Source organism: Microtus pennsylvanicus, chromosome 11, assembly GCF_037038515.1.
Source record: "Microtus pennsylvanicus isolate mMicPen1 chromosome 11, mMicPen1.hap1, whole genome shotgun sequence".
Taxonomy (NCBI): Eukaryota; Metazoa; Chordata; class Mammalia; order Rodentia; family Cricetidae; genus Microtus; species Microtus pennsylvanicus.
In genome coordinates this window covers 20832309-20856643 of record NC_134589.1, presented here as the reverse complement: position 1 = coordinate 20856643, position 24335 = coordinate 20832309, and the positions used below count along the sequence as shown (strand labels likewise).

The 24335-nt window shown below is 46.4% G+C and overlaps 1 protein-coding gene across 4 annotated transcripts in view; it reads right to left on the bottom strand.

Moving 5' to 3' along the window:
• Nucleotides 1–24085, bottom strand: part of Ezh1 (enhancer of zeste 1 polycomb repressive complex 2 subunit) — a 36638-nt gene extending 12553 nt beyond the window's left edge. For 2 of the 4 annotated variants that reach the window (XM_075990668.1, XM_075990671.1), the window contains exons 1-10: nucleotides 24004–24085; nucleotides 13650–13717; nucleotides 12052–12172; nucleotides 11803–11931; nucleotides 9333–9452; nucleotides 8026–8146; nucleotides 5708–5884; nucleotides 4328–4430; nucleotides 3666–3829; nucleotides 3197–3288 (exon numbers count right to left, since the gene is read on the bottom strand). In XM_075990668.1, coding sequence (XP_075846783.1) covers nucleotides 3197–3288; nucleotides 3666–3829; nucleotides 4328–4430; nucleotides 5708–5884; nucleotides 8026–8146; nucleotides 9333–9452; nucleotides 11803–11931; nucleotides 12052–12168 — 1023 coding nt within the window. In that variant the 5' untranslated portion in view covers nucleotides 12169–12172; nucleotides 13650–13717; nucleotides 24004–24085. Of the gene's footprint in view, nucleotides 1–3196; nucleotides 3289–3665; nucleotides 3830–4327; nucleotides 4431–5707; nucleotides 5885–8025; nucleotides 8147–9332; nucleotides 9453–11802; nucleotides 11932–12051; nucleotides 12178–13649; nucleotides 13718–21705; nucleotides 21866–24003 lie in introns of those variants that run through there. The other 2 variants (XM_075990670.1, XM_075990672.1) reach the window with 2 other exon arrangements.
• Between the last annotated feature and the right edge of the window lie 250 nt (nucleotides 24086–24335).

The following is a 24335-nucleotide window of genomic DNA, read 5'->3' as shown; positions in this document are numbered from 1 at the left end:
TTATGATTAGACAGTCTGTAAGGAAAACACGAGCTGAGGGAAGAGAGCCCAGTGCGTCTGAATGTGTGCATCTGGCTATCGAAGTGGAACAGACACGCGCGGGGTCTCAGAAAGTGACTCTGAGAAGGACGACGCCCTGTCGAGGGCTAAAATGTTGACATTACATTGGGGAAAGACCTGGAATAATTAAAAAAGGCATGGGCATGATTTAGATCAAGGCCTGAATCCCAAAAATGCTATACGCATTTACTTTTTAAATAAACTGTGCAAAATATGTGACTTTAAAACCCCTAACTTCTTCCACTTTAGGGAGTTACCACGAGGATTAACAGACAACGCATGGTAGGGGGCAGCGGAGGGCTTGATACACAGGGGGACTTAAGGCATGAGTTGGAGAAAGTTAATTTATTTTGCTATAACCATACAGCCCACTTGAGATGAGCAACAAGTAACGTTTGCTGCCATGTCCCTTCTGTTACCCTGCTAAAGATGTTCCCGAAGGCACTTGGCTTTCCACTGCAGTTTTAGCGATGGTAGAAACTGTATGTAGGTAGTAGTACATCCTTTGCCTGAGCTCAACCTATTATGTGGACAGCTGACTAGTGACCCTCCTCTGGGAGTTGCTCTGACTAGTACTATACCCCACCCACCCCCCTCCAAGGTTACCTCAAGCAATTAATTATCTCACTGTAGATTCACAGAACCCGAGAATATCTGCTGACCTTCAGATAACACCAGTATATATAAAGTTTCTTATTATTGCTCAGTTTTGTGCATCACCTCACACAAATCATGTAGATTGCTGAGGTTTAAAAGCAGTATGTCCGGGCAGGGGGCTCAGTGGGTAAAAGCACTTTGCTACAGAAACACTTGAGTTCCACCCCTAGGACTCACACAGTCAGAGAGAACCAATGCCTCAAATTCTCCTCTGACCGCCGGGCGGTGGTGGTGCACACCTTTAATCCCAGCACTCGGGACGCAGAGGCAAGCGGATCTCTGTGAGTTCGAGGCCAGCCTGGTCTACAAGAGCTAGTTCCAGGACAGGAACCAAAAGCTACGGAGAAACCCTGTCTTGAAAAATCCAAAAAAAAAAAAAAAAAAAAAAAAATTCTCCTCTGACCTCCATACGTACTATGGCACATGCAGAGTAAGTGACTGAAATGTGTCTACCTTCAGAACTACAGAAACAAGCCTCAGAAAACCATGACCCACTGAGACATGCCAGTCAGCGAGAACAGGACACAGGCCCCAGATGACTAATTCCTCACTCAGCACACATCCTCCTGGTACTGCCTTCTTTTTCCGTTTTTTTTTTTTGTTTGTTCGTTTTTGTTTTTTTTTTGAGACAGGGTTTCTCTGTAGCTTTGGAGCCTGTCCTGGAACTAGCTCTTGTAGACCAGGCTGGCCTTGAACTCACAGAGATCCGCCTGCCTCTGCCTCCCAAGTGCTGGGATTACAGGCGCGAGCCACCAGCCACCACCGCCTGGCTTCTCCTGTTACTGCTTTCCACCCATACAAGTCTTTTGTGCTTCCGAGGGTCCTGATGTGGGATCTTCAGGCGGTAACCCCACCTCCATTGTAAGTAAAGACTGCTCTTTTGTTCCCAGCCACTCCAACCCAAATAATCACACAGAAACTATATTAATTAAAACACTGTTTGGCCAATGACTCAGGCGTATTTCTAGCTAGCTCTTACATCTTAAATTAACCCATTTCTATTAATCTGTGTGTCACTACAAGGCTATGGCTTACAGGTTAAGGGTCTGTTCTGGCATCTTTCTCCTTCAGCAGTTACATGGTGTCTCCTTGATTACACCTACTCTCTTTCTACATCTCTGTTCAGATTTCCTGCCACCAATGATGTCTGGCTACCCCTTCAGCACATACTTCACCATGTCAAAGCCTTCTGTTCCCCAATCCTCCATCTTTGCCCCCACTAGCGTTTAGTAGTCAGAATGAACGAAGCAGGAAATGAATGGAGGCTGGTGGGAGAGAAGTGCAGGTCCCCTTCTATGCAGCTGTCCTTGGGAGTCACGTTTACTTCCCATTCCCTTTGTATCCCCAGTTACTTTACCCTCCTCTGCCCAACATTCTAAACTCTAAAGGTTAAGATGCTAACTGCTAAATACTCTTGCTTTGCAGAATACCTGGGACAGAGAATGTTATTTATCTGTGTAGCACTGGGTATCGCCTCATGGAAACTGTGTGGGTGACTCTGAAGGTTGGAAGCACTCTAACTACCTATGTAACTAACTCTATGGACGGGTAATCAGGAGGCTGAAGGCCACGGAGATGGGCCAGTCAGAGAAAAAAAAGGAAGATACTGCCTGAATGACAAAGATTCTAGTCAGTATATGGCCTTCCTGCCCATTCCTTCTTCCCCTCCCTGTAAGCCCTCTGTGTCCCTGAGTTCCCTGAGAGGTTTTTCTCTTTTTTAAATAAGGTTTTTCCAAGACAGTGTTTCTATGTAGCACTGGTTGTCTGGAATTCTGCCTCCCAAGTACTAGGGGATTAAAGGCGTGTGCCACCACCTGGAGATGGGGTCTTTAGGTGCCTGCCCCCATATCCTCAGGATACAGTCAGCTTCCCACCATCTCTTTCTTATGTTCTAAGCATTGACTTCTGTGTGACGACCAAGCAGATGTGGGTCCACACTGTAACAGATCTACTCCCCTGAGATACACAGGAGATGTATACAGCCACAAAAGGCCTGTCCATCAGAGAGGGTCATGAGGGTGGACACAGAATCAATCCCTTCATGTGTTCTTCTTTCTGTGGTTCTAAGTATTTACAGAGACAACAAAAAGACAGTATGTGCACATAGGGGATGGGCACACATGTGGACACACACACACTTCACTTCATTTTTTTTCTTTGATGGTACTGGGGGTCAAGCCCAAGTACCCCAGCACTGACACCTATGTACAGCTCTCTTTGTTCTGAATGTAACAATAGTCTCAGACTAAGTAGGTGATATTTAGAGCAGAAAATCCTTTATTAATGTTCATCCAGTCTTACTCCATTACCCTTACAGGAAGACTACACCATCCTACCATGTCTGGGGAACTCCTGAAGACTCCTGCAGTGCTGTGAACTGGCTCACTTAGCTTGTGTTCCCAGACACAGAAAGTTCAAGGACCATTTCCTGCTCAACTTCAAACAGTGTTAACAATGCCAGAGCAGCTTAAGAACCTACCAGCAAAAGGAAGCAGTCTGTGCCACATGGTTCTGGTTCGATCTTGATTTCTTTGTTCTTGCGTTTATATACGTTAGGAGTGGCGTGGAAAGCTGAAAGACAAAAAGCTGTAGTGTTTCCAAGGCTCTGTCCATTTGATAAAAGAGGGAGCAGAAAAACTGAGGAAGTTACAGCAGGTGTTGAAGTCATATAAAAGGTGACTGACAAAGTACACAGAATTTAGTTCTGATATCATCATAATCCTTTTAAAGCCAGAGAGGCACCAAGGGAGAATCATGGTTGGTTATTAGGTTGTACCTATCATGCAAACCACAGCAGACTGCCACTGAGCAAATTCACAGAACCAGCCCTCTGTAAAGCCCTCACCAGAGCAGGAGCTGGGAACTCCACAGGACAAAGCAGAGCACAGGGGAGGAGCTGGGGCGCAGTGGGAGGAGGGGAACACTTCAAACACTGTAGCTGCACTCACGGTGGAGGAAGCAGTCGTATTTGAAGCAGCGCCGGCAAAAGAGGGTATGGAAAGAGTGCAGAGACTGCTCCCGCTGCACTGACTTGGCATTGGGGCCATCGATGTTGGGTGTGCACTGAGGGGGAAGTGCATTGGGGTCTGACATCTCTGTCAGCTCTCGATACCTGTAAGAAAAGAGAGAATTCCTCTCGGGAACCTGTCTCCACTGTCGCAAGGGGATTGTCATCCAAGCCTGGTGGGCCAAGGGAGGAAGGGTGGTTTCTATACGTTTGGTGGGGTAGGATGACCAAGTGGATACACCACTGTAATTCTGCAGGGCTGGGCGCTAAGTATCAAAGTAAGGAGGTGGTGGCGCTGGCGCTGGAGTATAGCACTGGAGTAAGTACCCAGAAGGAGAGAGTAAGACTTCTGCCCAGATGTCCTCAGAGTCTGTCACAACATCATCCCTAACACGGCAAAGGGCACTGAGAGGTAAGTAGGCAAGAAAGTACAGGCAAACCATGGCTCACTTATCATCAAGAAAGTGTAGGCAAACCATGGCTTACTTATCATCAACAGGGCTTTCTATTAATCAAACCAACCAACCAACCCACCCACCCCAAGCTTGGACAGGAACTGGTCCACAGCCCTGGCGAAAGCTTAAGCGGAGCAGCTGTCCCTACCTCTCCTTCATGTCATCGGGGACGCCATTCTCAGGGAACATTGAAGCAATGGCACTGAAGATCATGTCATTTGGAAACTGCTTCTTGGAGTTCTTTTTGTTGCCTGAATTGGAAAGGACAGTAAATGCCTGATTGTAGATAGAGCTATCTGAACTTTTCTCTTTGTCACAGCACAATGACAAGAGCTGCCGGGCTCATCCAAACATCCACTTATTGTCCCCGTTAGAACCCAGACGGGAGGAGGAGCTCGTCAAGAGCTGCAGGGAGATGGATCGCACCGTAACATCGGTGCTGAAGAACAAGATTGGCACTGGAACTTGTCACAGGAAGATGCCATCCCTCGACATACAACAAAAGGACATAGCGCAATTCAGTAATTCCATAGTTTCACAGGAAGATGCCATCCCTCGACATACAACAAAAGGACATAGTGCAATTCAGTAATTCCATAGTTTCATAGGAAGATACTATCCCTCGACATACAACAAAAGAACATAGTGCAATTCAGTAATTCAATAGTTTCATAGGAAGATACCATCCCTCGACATACAACAAAAGAACATAGTGCAATTCAGTAATTCAATAGTTTCTTCTTTTGCTTTTGTGTTTGTGGGATTCCAGGTGTGTATTACCATGTATATGGGTGCATGCTTGCATATGTGGGCACATGTGAGGGTACGCATGTATCTGCAGGTCCTGACGTTAATGTCTGGAATCATCTTCCTCTTCTGCTCTTCCACCTTATCCACTGGCCCACAGTTTGCGAACATAGTCTCCCCAGCCAGTTTGTCCTAAGGACGCCCTGCCTGCACCTTCAAGGGCTGGAATTACAGACCCATCCTGCATCTACATGGGTGCTGGGGATCTGGACTCTGGTCCTCATGCTTGCAGAGCAAGAACTTGAACCACTGAGCTCTCTCTGCAGTCCAGTAATATTGAATTAAATACTAGTAACATGGAAAATATTCATAAAATTAAATTAAGAAGATAAAAGTTTGTATCATGTACCCACACAATCTCAATCTTGTATGAGCATGCTGATTTATACATGTACAATTTAAAACCTACAAGGAATCGAAAATCTGATTACTCCTACGTAACAAGATTGTAGTGTAATTTTATTTTCTCCTTTATACCTTCCCAGATTTTCCAAACACATTAGAATTAGAAACTAATAGCAATGATTATTCTCGAAGTTTTTCTACTTTCTCCTTCGGCTAGTTCACAGCCAGCTGAAGCGATCAGTTAATGACTGTATTTCTCCTTTAAGTGGACCAATGAGAATCATAAATGGTCCTTAAAGAGCAATATGCTTTAAGTTTTTCCTTCTTCCCTGTCCTTGTCAGTTTCAAAACCGTCTGTGGAAGCAGAGCTATGCACCTTCCAAGGCATGGCGCTTCCGCTTTCGTGTCACTGGCAGATCTTCTTTGCTGTCATCTTGCTTCCCATCGGAGGTGTCATTGTGCCCTTCCTCTTCATCGTCTGAGTACTGATTGAGGGCATCCACCAGCTCCAGAAAGACAGCATCACTGATCAGAACAGACCCAGGGATCATCTCTAAAACACAAGGATAAAGGTGAGTGTGGGTCACCTCGTACTCCATTCACTTTCCTAGGTAGTTTCTTTTTCCCTTCCTTTTAAGACAGGGTCTTCTTGTCAGGTGTGGTGGTGCACGCCTTTAATCCCAGCACTTGGGAGGCAAACTCTATGAGTTTGAGTCCATATAGTGAGACCCCGTCTCAAAAAAAAAAAAAAAAAAAAGACAGGTTCTCCTGTACCCCGAACCAGCCTAGAGTGCAGGTGTGTATCACCATGTCTGGTTTTACACAGTGCAAGCGCCATCAACTCAGACACATCCCCCACATCCCCAGCATTTAGCAGGGGATGTTACATCCCTGAGATCGAGGGATGTAACTCTATCATTTGATCAGTTCTAACAACTGCAGCTGTTAGCTGGCTAGTAGAAAACTCAGAGATTTTATTTTTATTGGAATATTTCCTATCTGTGGTCGCTGTTAACAATGTATTATGGTTCAAAAATCTCAACAGCAAGCTGGGCACACACCTTTAATCCCAACATTCAGGAGGCAGAGGCAGGCAGATCTCAAAGTGAGTTCTGGATAGCCAGAGCAGTTAAACAAAGAAACCCTGTCTCCAAACAACAAAGAACAACAACAACAAAAAAAAGGTGTGCCAACAATCTCAAGGAAGGCAGAAAAATAACAGCAAAGTGAAAATTCACATTGCTTGCATCAACAGTGACTTCTCTTAATCAAGACAGCACTTTTTCCCAAAATCATACCTCATGGTTATACTGCAAGAATGTCTTTGAACACTAGAGGGTGCTGTGGACGTATAATATATTATAAGGTTAGCAAAATAGCACCCGATATTGTCAAGAGTAGGCAGGGCTACAGGCTGACAAATTCATGGGGAGTCCCTCCTGGTCACACTCTATCTTTAGTAGCGAGAACTGAACTCAGGACTGTGGACGGGCTCGACATGCCCTCTACCACTGAGCTATACACCCAGTCTTTATTTCTGATTTGAGACAAGGTCTCACTAAGTTGCCCAGTCTGGTATTGAACTTTCTCTCTTAGCCTTAATCAGGCTTCAAATTTGCAATCCTCCTGCCCCAGCCTCGTGAGTCGCTGGGATTACTGTACCACCATGCCCAGACCCTCTTCCTATTTGTTATTCACTGATGACCTTTTCTAGAATTAAAACTAAGAGCTAGCAGCTGGGTGGTGGTGGTGCACGCCTTTAGTCCCAGCACTGGGGGGGGGGGGGGGGGGCAGAGGCAGACAGATCTCTGTTGAGGTAAAGGCCAGTCTGGTCTACAAGAGCTAGTTCCAGGACAGGCTCCAGAGCTACTGAGAAACCCTGTCTTGAAAAACAGAAAACAAAAAACCCAAAAACCAAGAGCTGGCAAGATGGCTCACTGGGTAAAGGCTGCCAAGCCTATGACCTGAGCTCAATCCCTAGCGCCCACATGGTAGGAGAAAATCTACTCTCTGATCTCCATACACCTCTGGCATGTGTGGACTGCACCCCCAAAATAAATGTTTTAAAATGAAATTTTAAAAGAATTACAGTAGGGGGCTGGAGAAATTCCTCAGAAGTTAAGAGGACCAACCCAGAGGACTCAGGTCCCAGCACCCACAGGGCTGCTCCCAACCTTCTGTAACTTGAGTTCAAGGGATTCACTGCCTTCTTCTGGCCTCCTTGGGCACTGCATGACATGGTGCACAGATACAGGCAAATAAAACAAAAATAAATCTCAAAAGATTTACAACTAAGTTCAAATGCTTTGCTTTTATAAAATGAGGATATTTAAGTCAATTTCTGAGAAATCCAGAGGGTACCTGATCAAAGTGGTATGACGGAGGAGATGCTCAAGCTGGTCTCCAAGAAAGGGAAATAAATGAGAAACAAAATGGCCTCTGTTGGGCTCACAGAAAAGGTCAAAGATTAAATTCACTTGTTCAATAAACACTCTCCTAGCCACTGATTACTAGGTAATTCTTTTGGTGACCCAGCTCCTTCTGCAATTTAACTGGGATTTTAAATATGAAGTTCTAATCCCAAATCACATCCTGACCCTGGAAGGTTCTTTAGCAAGCGTCCCCAGGGATGGCGACACAGCAAAGATGGCAGCACGCCGGGAAAGTCTTCCCCGGCGACCCCGGCACCACTACCTTCTTCCCCATGAACTTTGCCATCGTAGTTATTGATCAGCTCCTCGATGAAAGTCTCATCTTCTTCCTTCACCTCGTCACCCATGTAGGGAATATTGCACAAAACCGTCTCATCTTCCACCTGCAGAAAACCAAATTGAGTCATGCCGCAAGTCACCTTGTCTCTCCTTTCCTATCCAATGGAACATTTGCTGGGCTGTCCTTTCTTGGCCTCCCAGTCTCCCGGAAAAAAAAAACCTCTGTGGACACAGACTTTCCATGCACTTTAAAGACTAGCCATTTTGTTTTGCCAACAAAACCTCAGACAAAAGGGACAACAGTACTCTCAGGGGAAGAAACAGTTTAATCAATATTAATGAATAATACAAAAAGAGAACTGAGACATACACCAAAGCTAAGCACACACTCTATCACTAAGTTACACCCAGGGCCAACCCAGTCACTCTTAAATCCCCAAGGATCAGGTAAAATCACTCGCAAGTTCTACAAGACTCCCTCTTGTAGAGCTGTCACCGAGCTGGAGAGAGGATAAAGGACTGAATGAAGGCACCATTACCCACAGCCACCTCTGTTCTCTTGGCTGCCTTCATAGCACCTTGCCGTTAGAGGATTCCAAAAGACCTGCTCCAACAGCAGAGCCGACAGTCTGCTTAAGCCTCAAGTGTCTGATTCAGCCATATTTAACTGTGACTAACATTACAAAGTTAGGTCAAAGTAGTAAGAAAATTAGGAGTCTTGTTTTATCTCATTAATTAAAGAAAAAAAGCAGCAGAGGTTTTTGTTTGTCTGGTTAGTTGGTTTTTGGTTCTTTCAAGGCAGGGTTTCTCTGTAACAGCCCTGGTTTTCCCGAAACTTGCTCTGTAGACCAGGCTGGCCTCAAACTCACAGAGATCTGCCTGCCTCTGCCTCTCTAGTGGTGGGATTAAAGGCATGTGCTACCACACCAAGCCCAGAAGTATGTTTTAAAGAGCACCAAAATCTAACAGGACAGAGCAACCTGCAGTGTTTGTGTGTGTTGTGCACATGCGAGTGTGCATGCTGTGGAGGTGAAGGACAACTGGCAAGAGTCAATTCTTTATTCCCCCGTGGGTCCTGGAGATACAACTCAGGCTGGCAGGCAGGCGGCAGGTGCCTGTACCTGCAGAGGCTCTCGGTGGCCTGTAATGGATGTCATTTTAGAGTGAGCTACAATAACGCTCTGCTCTGGAGGTTCAAGCTTTGTGGAATGCCCGACTATCTTCAGAGACGGACACAGACCAGCATGAAATGAGAATTTAAACAATTGTCACGGTGTTTCCAACACATACCATGAAGTTCTGCTGGAGAGGGGACCAGGAATACATGATGGGAACCAGCGCAACAGTGTTCAGAGACCTCATCAACATGTTCTGGCTGGCAAAACCCGGGAAAATGCTCTCTATGGTACACTGAAAAAAAAGCAGTGACAGAGAAGGAACGTAAGCACCCAGGTCAACAGAATCAGCTGTGAACCCGCTGAGGGCTCCATGCCCATGATCCCAGCTGTGAACCCGCTGAGGGCTCCATGCCCATGATCCCAGCTGTGAACCCGCTGAGGGCTCCATGCCCATGATCCCAGCTGTGATGATGGTTCCATGCCTATGAGCCCAGCTGTGATGGTTCCATTCCTATGATCCTAGCATTGAGACAGGAGAATTGCTGTGTGTTTGAGGTTAGGCTAGGCTACACAGTGAGTTTCAGGTCAGGCTAGGCTAGAAAGCAAAACCAATAAAAACAAAACTATAAGAGACACCCTGTAAAGCCAGGCAGTGGTGGCACATGCCTTTAATGTTAGCATTCAGGAGGCAGAAGCAGAGGCAGAGGCAGGTGGATCTCTGAGTTTGAGGCCAGTCTGGTAGACAGACTGAGTTTCAGGACAACCAGAGCTACACAGAGAATCCTGTCTTGAAGAGGAAAGAGAGAGAGAGACAGACAAAGCTTCTTATATGAAGGGAATTGTGGTAAATTCATATTTTGGTTATGAAACAGACTTTTTGTGCTGTGTTTACTCAAGGAATAGGAAAGAAGAAATAAGCCTGAAAGCGATCATATTTACGGCTCATTTCTGATTCTTTTATAATATATCTACACTCTTTGGGGGACTCTGTTTAGAGCTGGTGACCTGTGGTAAGGAATCAGAGTTACACAGAAAAAAAACCTGTCTTGAAAAGTAAAAAAACAAAAAAAGGGAGGGAGGGAGGGAGAGAAAGACTGTAGCTTCCTTCCAAAAAGATCCTGATGGTTTCTCTTTTCCCTCCCTTAAGGGGCAAGATTACAGACAAGTGTCCCACCCCAGTTACCCGCAGAGAGATCCTAGGTTTCAGACGCTTAAACAAACACTCTCCTGAGTCACACTACCATCGCTGAGTTCTTTCAAATCTTTTTAGATTTATTTTGAATTATGTACTTGAGTGTGTGTGTCTATACGTGGGTGCAAATCAGTGTGGGTGTCTGCAGAGACTAGAAGTATCAGATCCCTGGAGCTAAAGTTACAGGGGTTGGGAGTCACCAAAGTGGGTTCTGGGAAGTGAACTCAGGGCCTCTGCATGAGCAGTGTGTGCTCTTAACCACTGAGACATGTTTCTAAATTCTTCTAAGCTACCAAGCTCGTAAAGGGTGCTGGCAGTAGCTCCTAAGGGAACCTTCAAAGCAGGAGCTGTCTCCTCCTATTCACATCTGTGTTCCTCAGAGTTCAGCCCGATGCTTGTCATACTCAACAGATGCTCACTTCAACCAAAGTGTGGGTCTCCTAAAGGACCCCTCAAGTCCTAGGTCACGAGATCTGGACTTTTTTCTAAAAGACCTGAATTTTGAATATAGCTACATAGGTGATGGGGCCTTCGCATGGAGAAGCAAAGTGGTATACAAATTAGAGTCCTATCTGGTTTAGGGAAGGATCATTGGTCTTATTACACTATTGGAGTTTTGTACTTAAAAATATTACCGGGCTGTCAAGGCGGCTCATTAGGTAAAGACGCTGACACCAAATCGGTGACCTAAGTTCAACCGGCAGGACCCACATGTGGAAGAGAACTGACCTTTATGCATGATGACAAGCACATGCACACACACAAACACGTATGTGAGCAAAATAAATAAATACATGCAATAAAAAATGAAAAGTAATACTTCTTTAAAAAGCTAGAATGCTTTTTGGTTGTTTGTTTTTCAAGATAGGGTTTCTCTGTGTAGTTCTGGCTGTTCCAAAACTTGCTAGGCTGGCCTCGAACACACAGAGCTCCACTGACTTCTGCCTACTGAGTGCTTGGATTAAAGGCGTGCGCCACCACAGTCCAGTTACTTTTTTCTTTTAAGGACAGGCTGTCCAGTAGCCAGGGTGGCTTCAAACTAACTGTGTAGCTGAGGCCAACCTCAAACTCCTTATTTTCCTGCCTCTACCTCCTGAAATAGGTTGTGAAAGCATGTGTCACTATGTCCAGCTAGAATGTGCTATTTAATAAATTAACAAATGTATTTGTTCACAGTACGGCAGTCCCTCTGTAAGCACACTTCTCTCCATTACCTAGGCGATTGTTTCCTAGTATCTAAGTACATTAGATACACTAAGTACAGGATGTCATCTAGCTTGAACACAACACCCAGGACAACAGACACAGTAAATTTTTGTTTTTCTATGAAAAGGCCACAATTATATCCAAGAATCGAGGAGGACAATAGTCAAAATGGTCAATTTTCAAGCTATATTTATAACTTCACGTCCAAGGAGAAAGGAGGGCCAGCTTAGCACGCTCAAAGTACCTTTTTGAGAAAAGGGTGTCCACTCACAGGCTTCATCGGCTGAACGGGCTGCACTCGAAGCTTCTTCCATTCTTCATTGAGGATCTGGGTTTTTTCTTGAACCTTTGCAAAATTTGCCACATACAAAGCCTAGCAAAGCCAAGGAAGAGACCATCAAGAGTGAATGCAGGTCTCAAAGGAGAAACCCAGAGCCCGTACTTTGGAGACATGCACAGAGCATACAATCTTGCTCTTGGGAACCATTTTTACCTTCGCACCCATATTTGCCTGAAGCCGTTTGAGCTGCCGAAGCCGCATATACTCGGATTTCACTTTTCTTTTCCAGTAGGTGATGCATTTGGAAGTTGGGGGACTTGTAATATCCATTTTTCTGGACTCAGAGAGACAGATATGACACACAGCACTTGATTACATGGAAAGGAACATATTCTCTAACTCAATGAATAAGGTCAATTATGTGTCTATTCTCATTAAATTTGTGTATAAAAATGTACACCTGAAAACCCAAAATATCTGAGTTTAAAATTTCAACTAAAAACAGTGAAAAATGTGAGCGCCTATCATCCTTTAGTGACTGTTTTACACCGAGTATAGCAGCAGCATGGTGTGGCTCATTCGCAGAGATCCATTTAACGTGTGTGACTCTAGGTTCTAGCCTCAGCACCACAACAAAAACAAAAAGACTGTAGGGTATTACAGTGAACGTAATCTCATCACTTGGGCGACAGAGCAGGAGAATCAGGAGTTCAAGGCTGGCCTGTTCCACACAACAAACCTGTCTCAAAAAATCAAAACTGAATGAAGCTGGGCAGTGGTGGTGCACACCTTTAATCCCAGCACTCAGGAAGCAGAGACAGGCAGATCTCTGTGAATTTGAGGTCAGTCTGCTCTACAAAGTAAGTTCCAGGACAGCTAAGGCTACACCAAGAAATCTGGTCTTGAAAAACAGAAACAAACAAACAAACAAGCAAAAAAAAAAAACCCTAAAAACAGTAACAAAAAACTTGCCTGGCAAAAACAACACCCTGAGATCAATACTCGGGCAAAGGCAATCAATACGGCTGCCTCACAGTTATTAGGAACTTATTTAGTTATTTATTTTGGACACATGGATGGATACCTAGTCACTAAATTCAAAATGTTTAAGAATTTATTCTTATTATTTTTAACTACATGTATGCATGGGTCTGTGCATGTGCTAGTGCCTGTGTTTTTTCTGAGTATTCAGACTCTAAGCTGGAGACACAAGCGGTTGTGAACAGCTGATATGAATGCTGGAGCCAAACCTACTCCTGTTAGAGTTACAAGCACAACTAGCTACTTGCAATTCCAGTTCCATGGGATCCAACACCCTCTTCTGGCCTCCAAGGCAAAGACACGCAGGCAAAACACTCATACACATAAATAAACAAATCTCTTAAAAAGAAAAGAGGAAATTTTTTATGATTTATTTTTTCTGTGCATTGTGGTTGGGTCTGTTTGAGGGTGTCAGATTCCCTGGAACTGGATGGAACTGGAGTTACAGACATTTGTAAGTTGCCATGTGGGTGCTGGGAATTGACACCAGGTCCTCTAGCAGACCAGCCAGAGCTCTTAACAGCTGAGTCATCTCTCCAGCCCCAAAGAGAGGGGGAATGTTTTAACCAAATCCAAGATCATCTCACAAGTTTATTAGAAGATCTGCCTACAGTACAAACTATCTAAACTACACCATGACACCAGAATAATCTCATCTGCAAGTCAGCAGCAGACCTACAGACACTGACTACACTGTAACTTTCTTTTGATGGTAGGGGTTGAACGACAGTTGAATATTTAGAGGATTTAGTGTGATATGCTCTACTTACCTCACGGAATGCAGCTGGAAATGTTGGATTTTATAATGTGCCTCTGTTCTTCAAATGAACTGCAAGACCTAGGGGTAAAAGAAGTTTTCAGCTTTGCAAGAGAATAAAAACTGAATTTATTGAATCGGTGCAGCATGCTCAAGCACTAAGTCCCTGGGCAGGATGCTCCCCAGAACTAGAAGACTTCAGGGTCTCTGCTACCATTCTGCATACTAAATCAAGTAGTAAAAAATGTTTGACACCTTTTGTTTTGTTTTGTTTTTGGAGACAGTGTTTCTCTGTATATCAGTTCAGGCTGTCTCAAAACTGGGTTGTAGACCAGGAGCCTTGAACTCACAGAGAGCCATCTGCCTCTGCCTCCTGAGTACTGAGATTAAAGGCTACCTACCACCACCCAGCTAGATGCTTGAAACTATTTAGAAAGTCACTTACATTCAACTCTATCCTCCTGGGTCGAGAGTTAGCTCTGCTCTTGCAGAGGACCTCCATGGGCACCAAAGCACACCTGGTACGTAGACACACATGCAGGCAAAGCCACCATACACATGAAAGAAATTTTTTATTAAAAAAATTCTATCCTAGCTGGGCGGTGGTGGCGCACGCCTTTAATCCCAGCTCTAGGGAGGCAGATCTCTGTGAATTCAAGGCCAGCCTGTTACAGGACAAGCTCCAAAGCCACAGAGAAATTCTGTCTCGAAAAACTGAAGGAAAAAAATTCTATCCTTCCAATGACGTCTTTTTCCATAATCCCCAAGCTTCTAATTTCTTACCTATTTTTTTTAAGTTTAGCCAGCAGGTAGACCTAAAACATTAAATTTATGTACAAGTCAATAAAATCTAATCTTACTCTACTATTAACTAGTTAAGCTTGTTAGAGACCTACTTCTTTTTTCTAAGATTTAATTTCATTTTATGTGTATGACTGTTTTGTCTACGAGTATGTAAATGCACCATGTGTGTGCACTGTCCAGATCCCTTTGGCTGGAGTTTCAGATGCTTGTGAGGCACCATGTGGGAGCTGGGAGTCCAACCCAGGCAGTCTGAACGGGCAAGTGCTCTTAACTTCTGAGCCATCTCTCCAGCCCTGAGAACTATTTCTATTCACTTAGCCAAACATTTTAAGTCTCAAAAACCATTTCAAAGCCGGGCGATGGTGGCGCACGCCTTTAATTCCAGCACTCGGGAGGCAGAGGCAGGCGGATCTCTGTGAGTTCGAGAGCAGCCTGGTCTACAGAGCTAGTTCCAGGACAGGCTCCAAAGCCACAGAGAAACCCTGTCTCGAAAAAAAAAAAAAAAAAACGATTTCAAGGAGAGCTAATATGAGGTTTCAGAATGTGCATGGGAGAGAGTAGTGTGGTATGTACTCTTACGTAGTCTAGACTGGCCTCGAACTCTTGATTCTCCTGCCTTAGTCTCAACAGGGCTGGGATTTTAGGTGTCCACCACCACATCCAGCTTTATGAAACAAAGCCTAAAGTTACAGGTCAACCTTGCTTCTTGGAGGCCATCCTAGACACCTTTTAAAAAAATATATTAAATAAAAAAGTGCTGGGACTAAGGTGTACATCAATACAAGTAATGCTAGTAGTTGTTCTACTATTTGTGTGTGTGATTTTTATTTTTAAGGTTTTCTATTTAATTTCCAATTATGTAAGTGGGGGAGTGGTTGTACATGTGCATGTGGTGCCCACAGAAGGAGACAGATCCCTGGAGCTGGAATTACAGGTGGTTGTGAGCCACCTGGTTTGGGTACAGGAGACTGAATTCAGGTCCTCCTAACGGGTTGTTAGTGTTCTTAACCACGGCACCATCTTGCCTGCCCCTTAAGAGTTATTTCTATTTATGGGTCTGTATGAGTACACACAACAGGTGTGCAGGTCCGCATACTGGCAAGGAGTTTTGGATCCCCTGGAGCTGGAGGTACAAGTGAACATAAGCCACTCAATGTGGGTGCTGGGAACCAAACTCAGGTCCTCTGCAGGAGCAGCGAGCATCTGTTTTATTTGTTTGTTTGTTTTCAAAACAGGGTTTCTTTGTGTAATCCTGGCTGTTCTGGAACTAGCTCTGGAGACCAGGCTGGCCTCAAATTCACAAGAAATCCACCAGTCTCTGTCTCCCTGTCTTCCAAGTGCTGGGATTAAAGGGATGTGCTACCATCAACCTGCTAAATCAATAAAATTTTATTTAAGGATTTTACATGTCGTGATTTTTTCCCCACTTCTCATGAAGTTCACTATAGTCTCTTAAAGTTCAAAATTTTTCCAAATCACCTATTTTGTTTTGTTGTTTGAGACAGGGTCTCTCTTGTAGCCCTGGCTGTAGGTCCAAGCTGGCCCTGACCTTAGATCTGCCTGCCTCTGTCTCCTAAAGACTGGGATATAAAGAAGAAACAGCACATGATTTTCAAGTTTGGGTTTATCTCTAGCTGAATTATGGACATTCTGACAACTCTAGAGTCCCCCATCTGAAATCTCCAGCATCTAATTCCTTAAAGGCACTGACTTCAGCACAGGTTGACTGCCTGGTTCTCAACTGTTGACACCCTAAGTTGATCTACTTTTTTTGGTTTTATTTTTTGAGACAAAATCTCACATAATCCAGGCTGTCCTTGGACTCCCTATGTAGCTAAGGGTGACTCTGAGTTCCAGGTTCTTCTGCCTCCACCTCACAAGTGTAGGACTGTAAGTGTGAGTCATCACGCGTGGTTCATCCCTTCTGCCCTGAACAAACTAAGTAACAGCTTGCTCCAGAAAATGAAGAACTACTTCAACCCAGACCGGACTGGCTAAGGCAGAAACCCTAGACCTAATTTACAATTCGATGAGACACCACAGCCTCCTTTAACAAAAGTAGTTTTCTCACTGTTTTCATTCTTCAGCCATCTTTCCTCCCTCCTGAACACATCCTCTACTAAAAACAACAACAAAGGGCTCAGAGGTTAAGAGCATTGCCTGCTCTTCCAAAGGTCCTGAGTTCAATTCCCAGCAACCACATGGTGGCTCACAACCATCTGTAATGGGGTCTGGTGCCCTCTTCTGGCCTACAAGCATACACACAGACAAAATATTGTACACACACACACACACACACACAAAGACAGGTCTTGCTTTGTAACACAGGTTGGCTTTGAACTCAAGATTTTTCCAAAGTAGCCTTCCAAATGTAAGGATTATAGAACAAACACTCAATACTTTGAAATAGTAAGCTCAGAACAGACCACCTTATCCAGCTGAAACTGGAGATCAGTAATGGGAAGAACTTACTGGACCAAGGCTGCTGACAGTGCTTACTTACGGTGGTGGTAATGAGATAGTGGGATCGCTGGCTGTGGTGCCAGGGGGTGGGGGTGCTGGCTGTGGTGCCAGGGGGTGGGGGTGCTGGCTGTGGTGTCAGGGGGTGGGAGTGCTGGCTGTGGTGTCAGGGGGTGGGGGTGGGAGTGCTGGCTGTGGTGCCAGGGGGTGGGGGTGGGAGCGATGGCTGTGGTGCCAGGGGGTGGGGGTGGGAGTGCTGGCTGTGGTGCCAGGGGGTGGGGGTGCTGGCTGTGGTGCCAGGGGGTGGGGGTGCTGGCTGTGGTGCCAGGGGGTGGGGGTGCTGGCTGTGGTGTCAGGGGGCGGGGGTAGGAGTGCTGGCTGTGGTGTCAGGGGGTGGGGGTGCTGGCTGTGGTGTCAGGGGGTGGGGGTGCTGGCTGTGGTGCCAGGGGGTGGGGGTGCTGGTTGTGGTGTCAGGGGGTGGGGGTGCTGGCTGTGGTGCCAGGGGGCAGGAGTGCTGGCTGTGGTGCCAGGGGGTGGGGGTGCTGGCTGTGGTGCCAGGGGGTGGGGGTGCTGGCTGTGGTGCCAGGGGGTGGGGGTGCTGGTTGTGGTGTCAGGGGGTGGGGGTGCTGGCTGTGGTGCCAGGGGGCAGGAGTGCTGGCTGTGGTGCCAGGGGGTGGGGGTGGGAGTGCTGGCTGTGGTGCCAGGGGGTGGGGGTGGGAGTGCTGGCTGTGGTGCCAGGGGGTGGGGGTGGGAGTGCTGGCTGTGGTGCCAGGGGGCAGGAGTGCTGGCTGTGGTGCCAGGGGGTGGGAGTGCTGGCTGTGGTGCCAGGGGGCAGGAGTGCTGGCTGTGGTGCCAGGGGGTGGGGGTGGGAGTGCTGGCTGTGGTGCCAGGGGGTAGGAGTGCTGGCTGTGGTGCCAGGGGGCGGGGGTGGGAGCGATGGCTGTGGTGCCAGGGGGCAGGAGTGCTGGCTGTGGTGCCAGGGGGCGGGGTGGGAGCGATGGCTGTGGTGCCAGGGGGTGGGGGTGGGAGCGATGGCTGTGGTGCCAGGGGGTGGGGGTGGGAGCGATGGCTGTGGTGCCAGGGGGTGGGGGTGGGAGCGATGGCTGTGGTGCCAGGGGGTGGGGGCGGGAGTGATGGCTGTGGTGCCAGGGGGTGGGGGTGGGAGTGCTGGCTGTGGTGCCAGGGGGTGGGGGTGGGAGTGCTGGCTGTGGTGCCAGGGGGTGGGGGTGGGAGTGATGGCTGTGGTGCCAGGGGGTGGGGGTGGGAGTGATGGCTGTGGTGCCAGGGGGTGGGGGTAGGAGTGCTGGCTGTGGTATGGTGGTATATTGTTTAGATTTCTTAGAGGAAATGGTCACAGAAAAATGCATTATTTTCATTAAGGAAGAGGCCTTAACTGAAATGCTGTCTCCTACATAAGAGATGACAGTAATAGATGAATCCAACAATTAAGTTAGCACTTCTAATTTTTGTCAAGTGTTTATTTGGCAAGGAGTGTATATATACACACACACATGAAAATTCTCCTAAGTTTTAACTAATCATTATGCAAAATAAATCACACTTCCTCCTTTTACAATTTATGTGATATCTGAGTGTCCATGAGCCAGTATTTATTTCACTTGGCTTCTTAATGGGTCTTCTATCTCTCTAAACGTTTTATCGGCAGAATGTAGAAAGAAATGGAAAATACTATACGGGGACACAAGTATGACTGAGAAACACAAAACACTCGAAGGGCTGGAGAGATGCTCAGCAGTTAAGAGCACTGGCTGCTGTTCAAAAGGACCCGAGGCCTATTCCCAGAGCCCACATGGTGGCTCACAACCATCTCTAACTCCAGTCCCAGGACATCTGCTGCCCTTTTCTGGCCTGCACAGGCACCAGACAAAGCACCCATAAGATAAAGATAAAATTAAAAACAAAACACAACACTTGAAGCACAGCTACATGATAGCACAGCAGCTGGACTGGACTTAGTGGTTATCACAACAAAGTCAGAAAAAAAGAAAAGCAAATGAACAACTGAGCATTTGGAACAGGTTTGGAGATTAATGGTATCATCCATCTTAGGCAAAGGAGATAGGGCATTAAAAATGTTTCTATTAGTGTTTTCTATAGTTATTTGTATACGTCAATCACCACTTATAATTTCAGCTAGGTATCAGAAGCCTTTCATTATTGTCATTGCACACAGAAGACAACACAAAACATACTGTGGTTGGGGCTTCAGTCTTCATATAATTAACGTCAGTTCTGGAGGAAAACTCAACAAAGAACAGCATTTCAATCAGATGCACAAAGAACCCAACATATTAACGCAAATGAAACACAATAAAGGGCTAGGGCTGTGGCTCGGCTGCTAAGACCATTTGCTGCCTTTTTGTTTGTTTGTTTGGTTTTTCAAGGCAGGGTTTCTCAGTGTAGTCTTGGCTGTCCTGAAACTCAGAGACCAGGCCTGCCTCTGCCTCTTGAGTGTGGGAATTAAAAGCATGCACACGTTTCCCCCCCCCCATCATCTGCTGCTTTTTCAGAGGTCCTGAGTTCAGTTCTCAGCACCCACACAACCACCTTTAACTCCAGCTCCAGATCTGACACCCTCTTCTGGCCTCCAAGGACACCTGCACTCACAGGCACACACAAACAGTTAAAAATAAAAATAAATCTTAGCTCTCACACTGCAGATAGGAATACTACCTTTGTAAAGGTGGTTGCTGCCAAGCCTGACAACCCAAGTTTCACCACCGAACAAACAAGATGGAGAGAAAACTCCTCCAGAAAGATGCCCTCTGACCTCAAGTGTGCACACAAAGAAAAACAAAGGGCAAAGTGAAACACATGGTTACCACACAGCCTGCCACAGAAGAAAAATGAAGACACATAACCCTGCAAAGACCACATCTGGCCTTTCACTATTTTAATAATAATCCAGTTCATAAGTAAGCACAGCTTTGGAGCCATACAGCACTACAGCTTTTAAATTTTTCCATTTTTTTAATTAATATAAATTTTATTCATGGTTGTTCTACATGTACATGTAGTACATATATGTGCCATGGGAGAGCCTGGTGCCCTAAGAATTCATAAGACAGTGCTGGATCCCTTGAAACTGGAGTTATGGCCCATGTGGGTCCTAGGAACTAAATCAGGAGCCTCTACAAAAGCCATCTCTCCAGCCCCTTCTTCTCTCATTCTCAATTCATAATGGAAATGGGAAGTAGGGCTAAACCTACCCTGCACAGAACGTGTGTGTGTGTGTGTGTGTGTGTGTGTGTGTGTGTGTGTGTGTACTGGAGTCATTCTGGTGATTCTCAACTTTATTAACATATGAAAATTAGCCCCGAGCCAAGGAACACAATGGAACAGAACCTTTAATTATGATAGTAAGCACATTTTGTATTTATCTAGGTGTGTCCAACCTATGGCCCAAAGGTTGTCTGCATTTCAGGATAGTTATGAATGAACCCAACTTGTTTATAGATGACAGTGTCAAGTAGTAAGGTCAAAAGGTTTAACACCATAACATTCATCTACTCCTCCAAAGTTATTACATATGATAAAGTTAGTTACTGAGAAAAACAGGATCTCGTGAGTGCAGGGCCAGCTTGGTCTACAGAGTGAGTTCCAGGGCAGCCGGGACTACACAGAGAAACCCTGTCTTGAAAAAAAAAAAATAATAATAATAATAATAATAACAACAACAATTTGCCAGGCTGGCGAGATGGCTCAGCAGTTAAGAGCACTGGCTGCTCTACCAAGGGTCCTGAGTTCAATTCCCAGCAAGTACATGGTGGCTCACAACCATCTGTAATGAGATCTGGTGCCCTCTTCTGGCCTGCAGGTATACACACAGGTCGAACATTGTATACATAATAATAAATCTTTAAAACAAAACTAAACAAAAACAAAAACAGGATCTCAACCTGGGTATGTTGGAGTACACACCTTTAGTCCTAGCACTTGGGAAGCAGAGGCGAGTGTATCTCTGAGTTTGAGGCCAGTCTGGTCTACAGAGTGAGTTCCAGGACAGCCAGGGCTGTTACACAAAGAAACCCTGTCTCAAAAAAAAAAAGAAAAGAAAAGAAAGACAGGCAGACAGACTGACAGACAGAAAGAAAGAAAGAAAAGAAAAGAAACAAAACGAAACGAAACCCATGAGCCTAAGGACTGGAGCGCTGGAGTCCCAAATGATGACCTACTGAAACAAAAGGCAGGAATCTGACACATACATGCACAAAAAGAAAACAAACAAAATAATCTGGGGCTTTACAGAATGGAAGCATTTTTTAGCAGCAGGCTTGGGTCTGTTTGTTGTTTGAAGTGCTGGGGATCAAATCCAGGAGCTGAGCACTCTAACACAGACCTCCGGTCCCTGCCAGGCTTTCCTTCCTGACTCATCCCCCAATCTCACACTATAAAGCACCACTGCACAAGGCTTTCTGAAAGTAAGATTTCAACGTGAATTCCAGGCTCCCCAGTCTAGCGCTGTAACCAGCATCACAGAGAGGTATTTTACACTTCAGTTTGAAAACAGTGCTTTCTGTGTCAAGTTGCGTGACCGGCCTGCGTATGCCTGTCAGTGGCAGAACTGGGAACACGGATTTTCTCATTCTCTATGTACTCAATACACAGTGTAGCAGGCACTCACCAGGTGCTGGCTAGAAGGGTAAGTAAAACACACAAACATCTCTTTAGGTTGAGTCACAAGGTCTGTAATACACATGAAAGACCCCCGGTGTGGGGAGACTCTCACTCAAGTCCCGGGAGAACACGACACCGCCCCCCCGCCCCCCCCCCCAGTAACTCACGAGAGACCATCCTTGCTGCAAACACACGAGGCTTTAATTGATGAGATGAGACGGGAACCAGTGCACTGGGGCCGAGACTCATAACCCATGCAGGGCGAGAGTTCGACCCCGAGTGACCGGGAGAAGCGATTTTTAAGGGAAGAAACCACAGCCCAGTGATCTGGAATGGGCAGGGAGTGTCACAAAAATTCCGAAAATACCAGTGAAGATTACAAGGGGGCAACCCCCTGCCTCTCAGGACCACTCCCAAGGTCATAATCAGCTAGTTCTTAAAACACATTACAATGACAATCACAAGGGGGAAACTCCCTGTTTCTCAAGATTATTCTCAAGATTACAATCTAACTTTATCTTCAGCTAGTTCCTGAAACAGTCACTAAACTGGCTAATCCTAGATTTTTGATTCTTCTCTTCCTGCTTGGATTTTTGGTTATTTTCTTCCTGCTGGGGAGGTCTGAATTTACCCAGGTCTTTCACACGTAGTAAGCATAAACCCTTTTTTTTAAATTTTATTTATTATGTATATAGTGTTCTGGGCACAAGATCTTATTATAGATGGTTGTGAGCCATCATGAGGTTGCTGGGAATTGAACTCAGGACCTCCAGAACAACAATCAGTTCTCTTAACCTCTGAGCCATCTCTCCAGCCCAGACCTTTTTTTTTTTAAAGTTTGTTTTCATGACAGAATTGTTCTGCTTGACAGCCACTGTCCTGGACCTCTGTGTAGGCCAGGCTGCTCTGGAACTCAAGAGATCTACTTGCCTCCGCCTCCCAAATGCTGGGATCAAAGGGGTGTGTGATGAAGTGCAGCCCCAAACATAAATCTTGACAGTAACATTATTGCATTTGTTTTCTTTTGAGACAAATTCTCACTATAATGCTCTGGTTATCCTTGAACTGGCATTCGTCTGCCTCTGCCACAGACCGACACCAGTGCTGGGATTAAAGGTGTGGCACCATATCCCATTCAATGCTGCGTTTTTACAGATGGTTCTTCCATGTTTACATATTTTTGTGGTTGTCTTGAGACAGGGTTTTAAGAAGGCCAGGCTAGCCTTAACAAGGCTGGCCTTGAACTCTCACCCCTCCTTCGGTTCAAGTGCAGGGATTCAAGGCCCACATCATCACAACCAGATTTCACGCTTCTATGCTATTAAATTCTTCACTCCTAACATACACCTGGTCCCATGGAAGCTGATCATCTCCTGTGCGGTTTCACGCCTGGGTTTCCACGGCCGAAAATAGGCTTCTCAAAAACAACAAAGTTCTGGCAGAGTGCATAGCTTCTCAGGCTGGAAAAACATTCAATACCCCTTCCTTATCTCCCATCCCCCAAAGCTAACATCCATCTGCATCCGTTTTCTTTGTGCCCCACCACCTACATCATCTCAGTGGTTTTTTCTTTCACCAAAATAAGTTCATCCCACAGGCTGGAAAGATGGCTGAGCGGTTAAGGAACACTTGTTGCTCTTGCAGAGAACACGGGTTCAGGTCCCTGCACCACCATGGTACATAACTTCCAATTCCAAGGGATTCAATGCCCACTTCTTATCTCTGGTACCAGGCACACACCTAGTGCACACACATACACACAGGCAAAACCTTCACGCTCATAAAATAATAGAACAGATTCCTCTAAAGTTGTGTTCCACATTTACTTCCTGACAAGTATGTTCCAAATACAACACCTTGCCTTTTATATTCAGGGCATGTTCATCTAAATCGTTTTGATTCTCCAGAGAAATTCTGGGGACGGGAGAGACAACCCCAGTTTGATGGTGAATCTTCACTCAAACCCGGAACTGGTGGGAGGCGGATTAGACCAGGGACAAGATGCTGCGGAGGGCCGCGCGACCCTAGGAATCTCTAACCCTTACACTTGGGCGCCTTAAGAGCCTCGCTCATCTCGCCGTCGTCTCGGCCTGGCCAACCCCTCCTCAACATCACCCAAAGCCAGCGCAAGCTCAACCCGGGCCTCTGGCCCTCCTGGTGACTAGAGTCAGGGTGCGCGGCAGGCGCCACGACCCACCCAGGCTCCAGCGAGCCACACCAGCCGGGCCCGCCCCCGGCGCGCCTCCTCCGCAACGCGGCCCCCAGCAGCCCAGCACGCGCTCGCCGGGGTGCCAGCACATTCGCGACGGCACCCTTCGTCGCGCTGCCCCCGAGCCAGGCAATAGTGTGCCCTCGGCTTCCTCTCAATCCCCTCATCCCTCCGCCTCTTCTGCCCTGAGAACCCGGCGCCGCAGCGCGCAGAGACCGAGCCCCACCGCCCAGCCGGGGCTTGTTTACTCACTTACCCTCCATCCTGAGACGCAGGAACCCGCAGTTAGAACGCCTGCGCGCTACGGCCACGCCCCTGCGCCGCGGCCCCGCCTCGCGCACCCCCCCGACCCCCCCCCCCACCTCCTTGGCGCGTGCGCATTCAGCGCGTGGGTCACCTGGGCTCCCTTCATCGCAGGTGTGTGTTTGGCTAAGTCCGTGCCGCGCTAGCCCGACACGTTCCTAGGTGGCGCTGTCAGAGGATAGCAAATCATCCTGGAACCACGGATACCTTTTTGAAGACGTTCTTCAGCAGCGCACCATCCCCGGTTTAGACAAGTCGTCTTAAGTTTTTGAAGCCAGCCTAAAA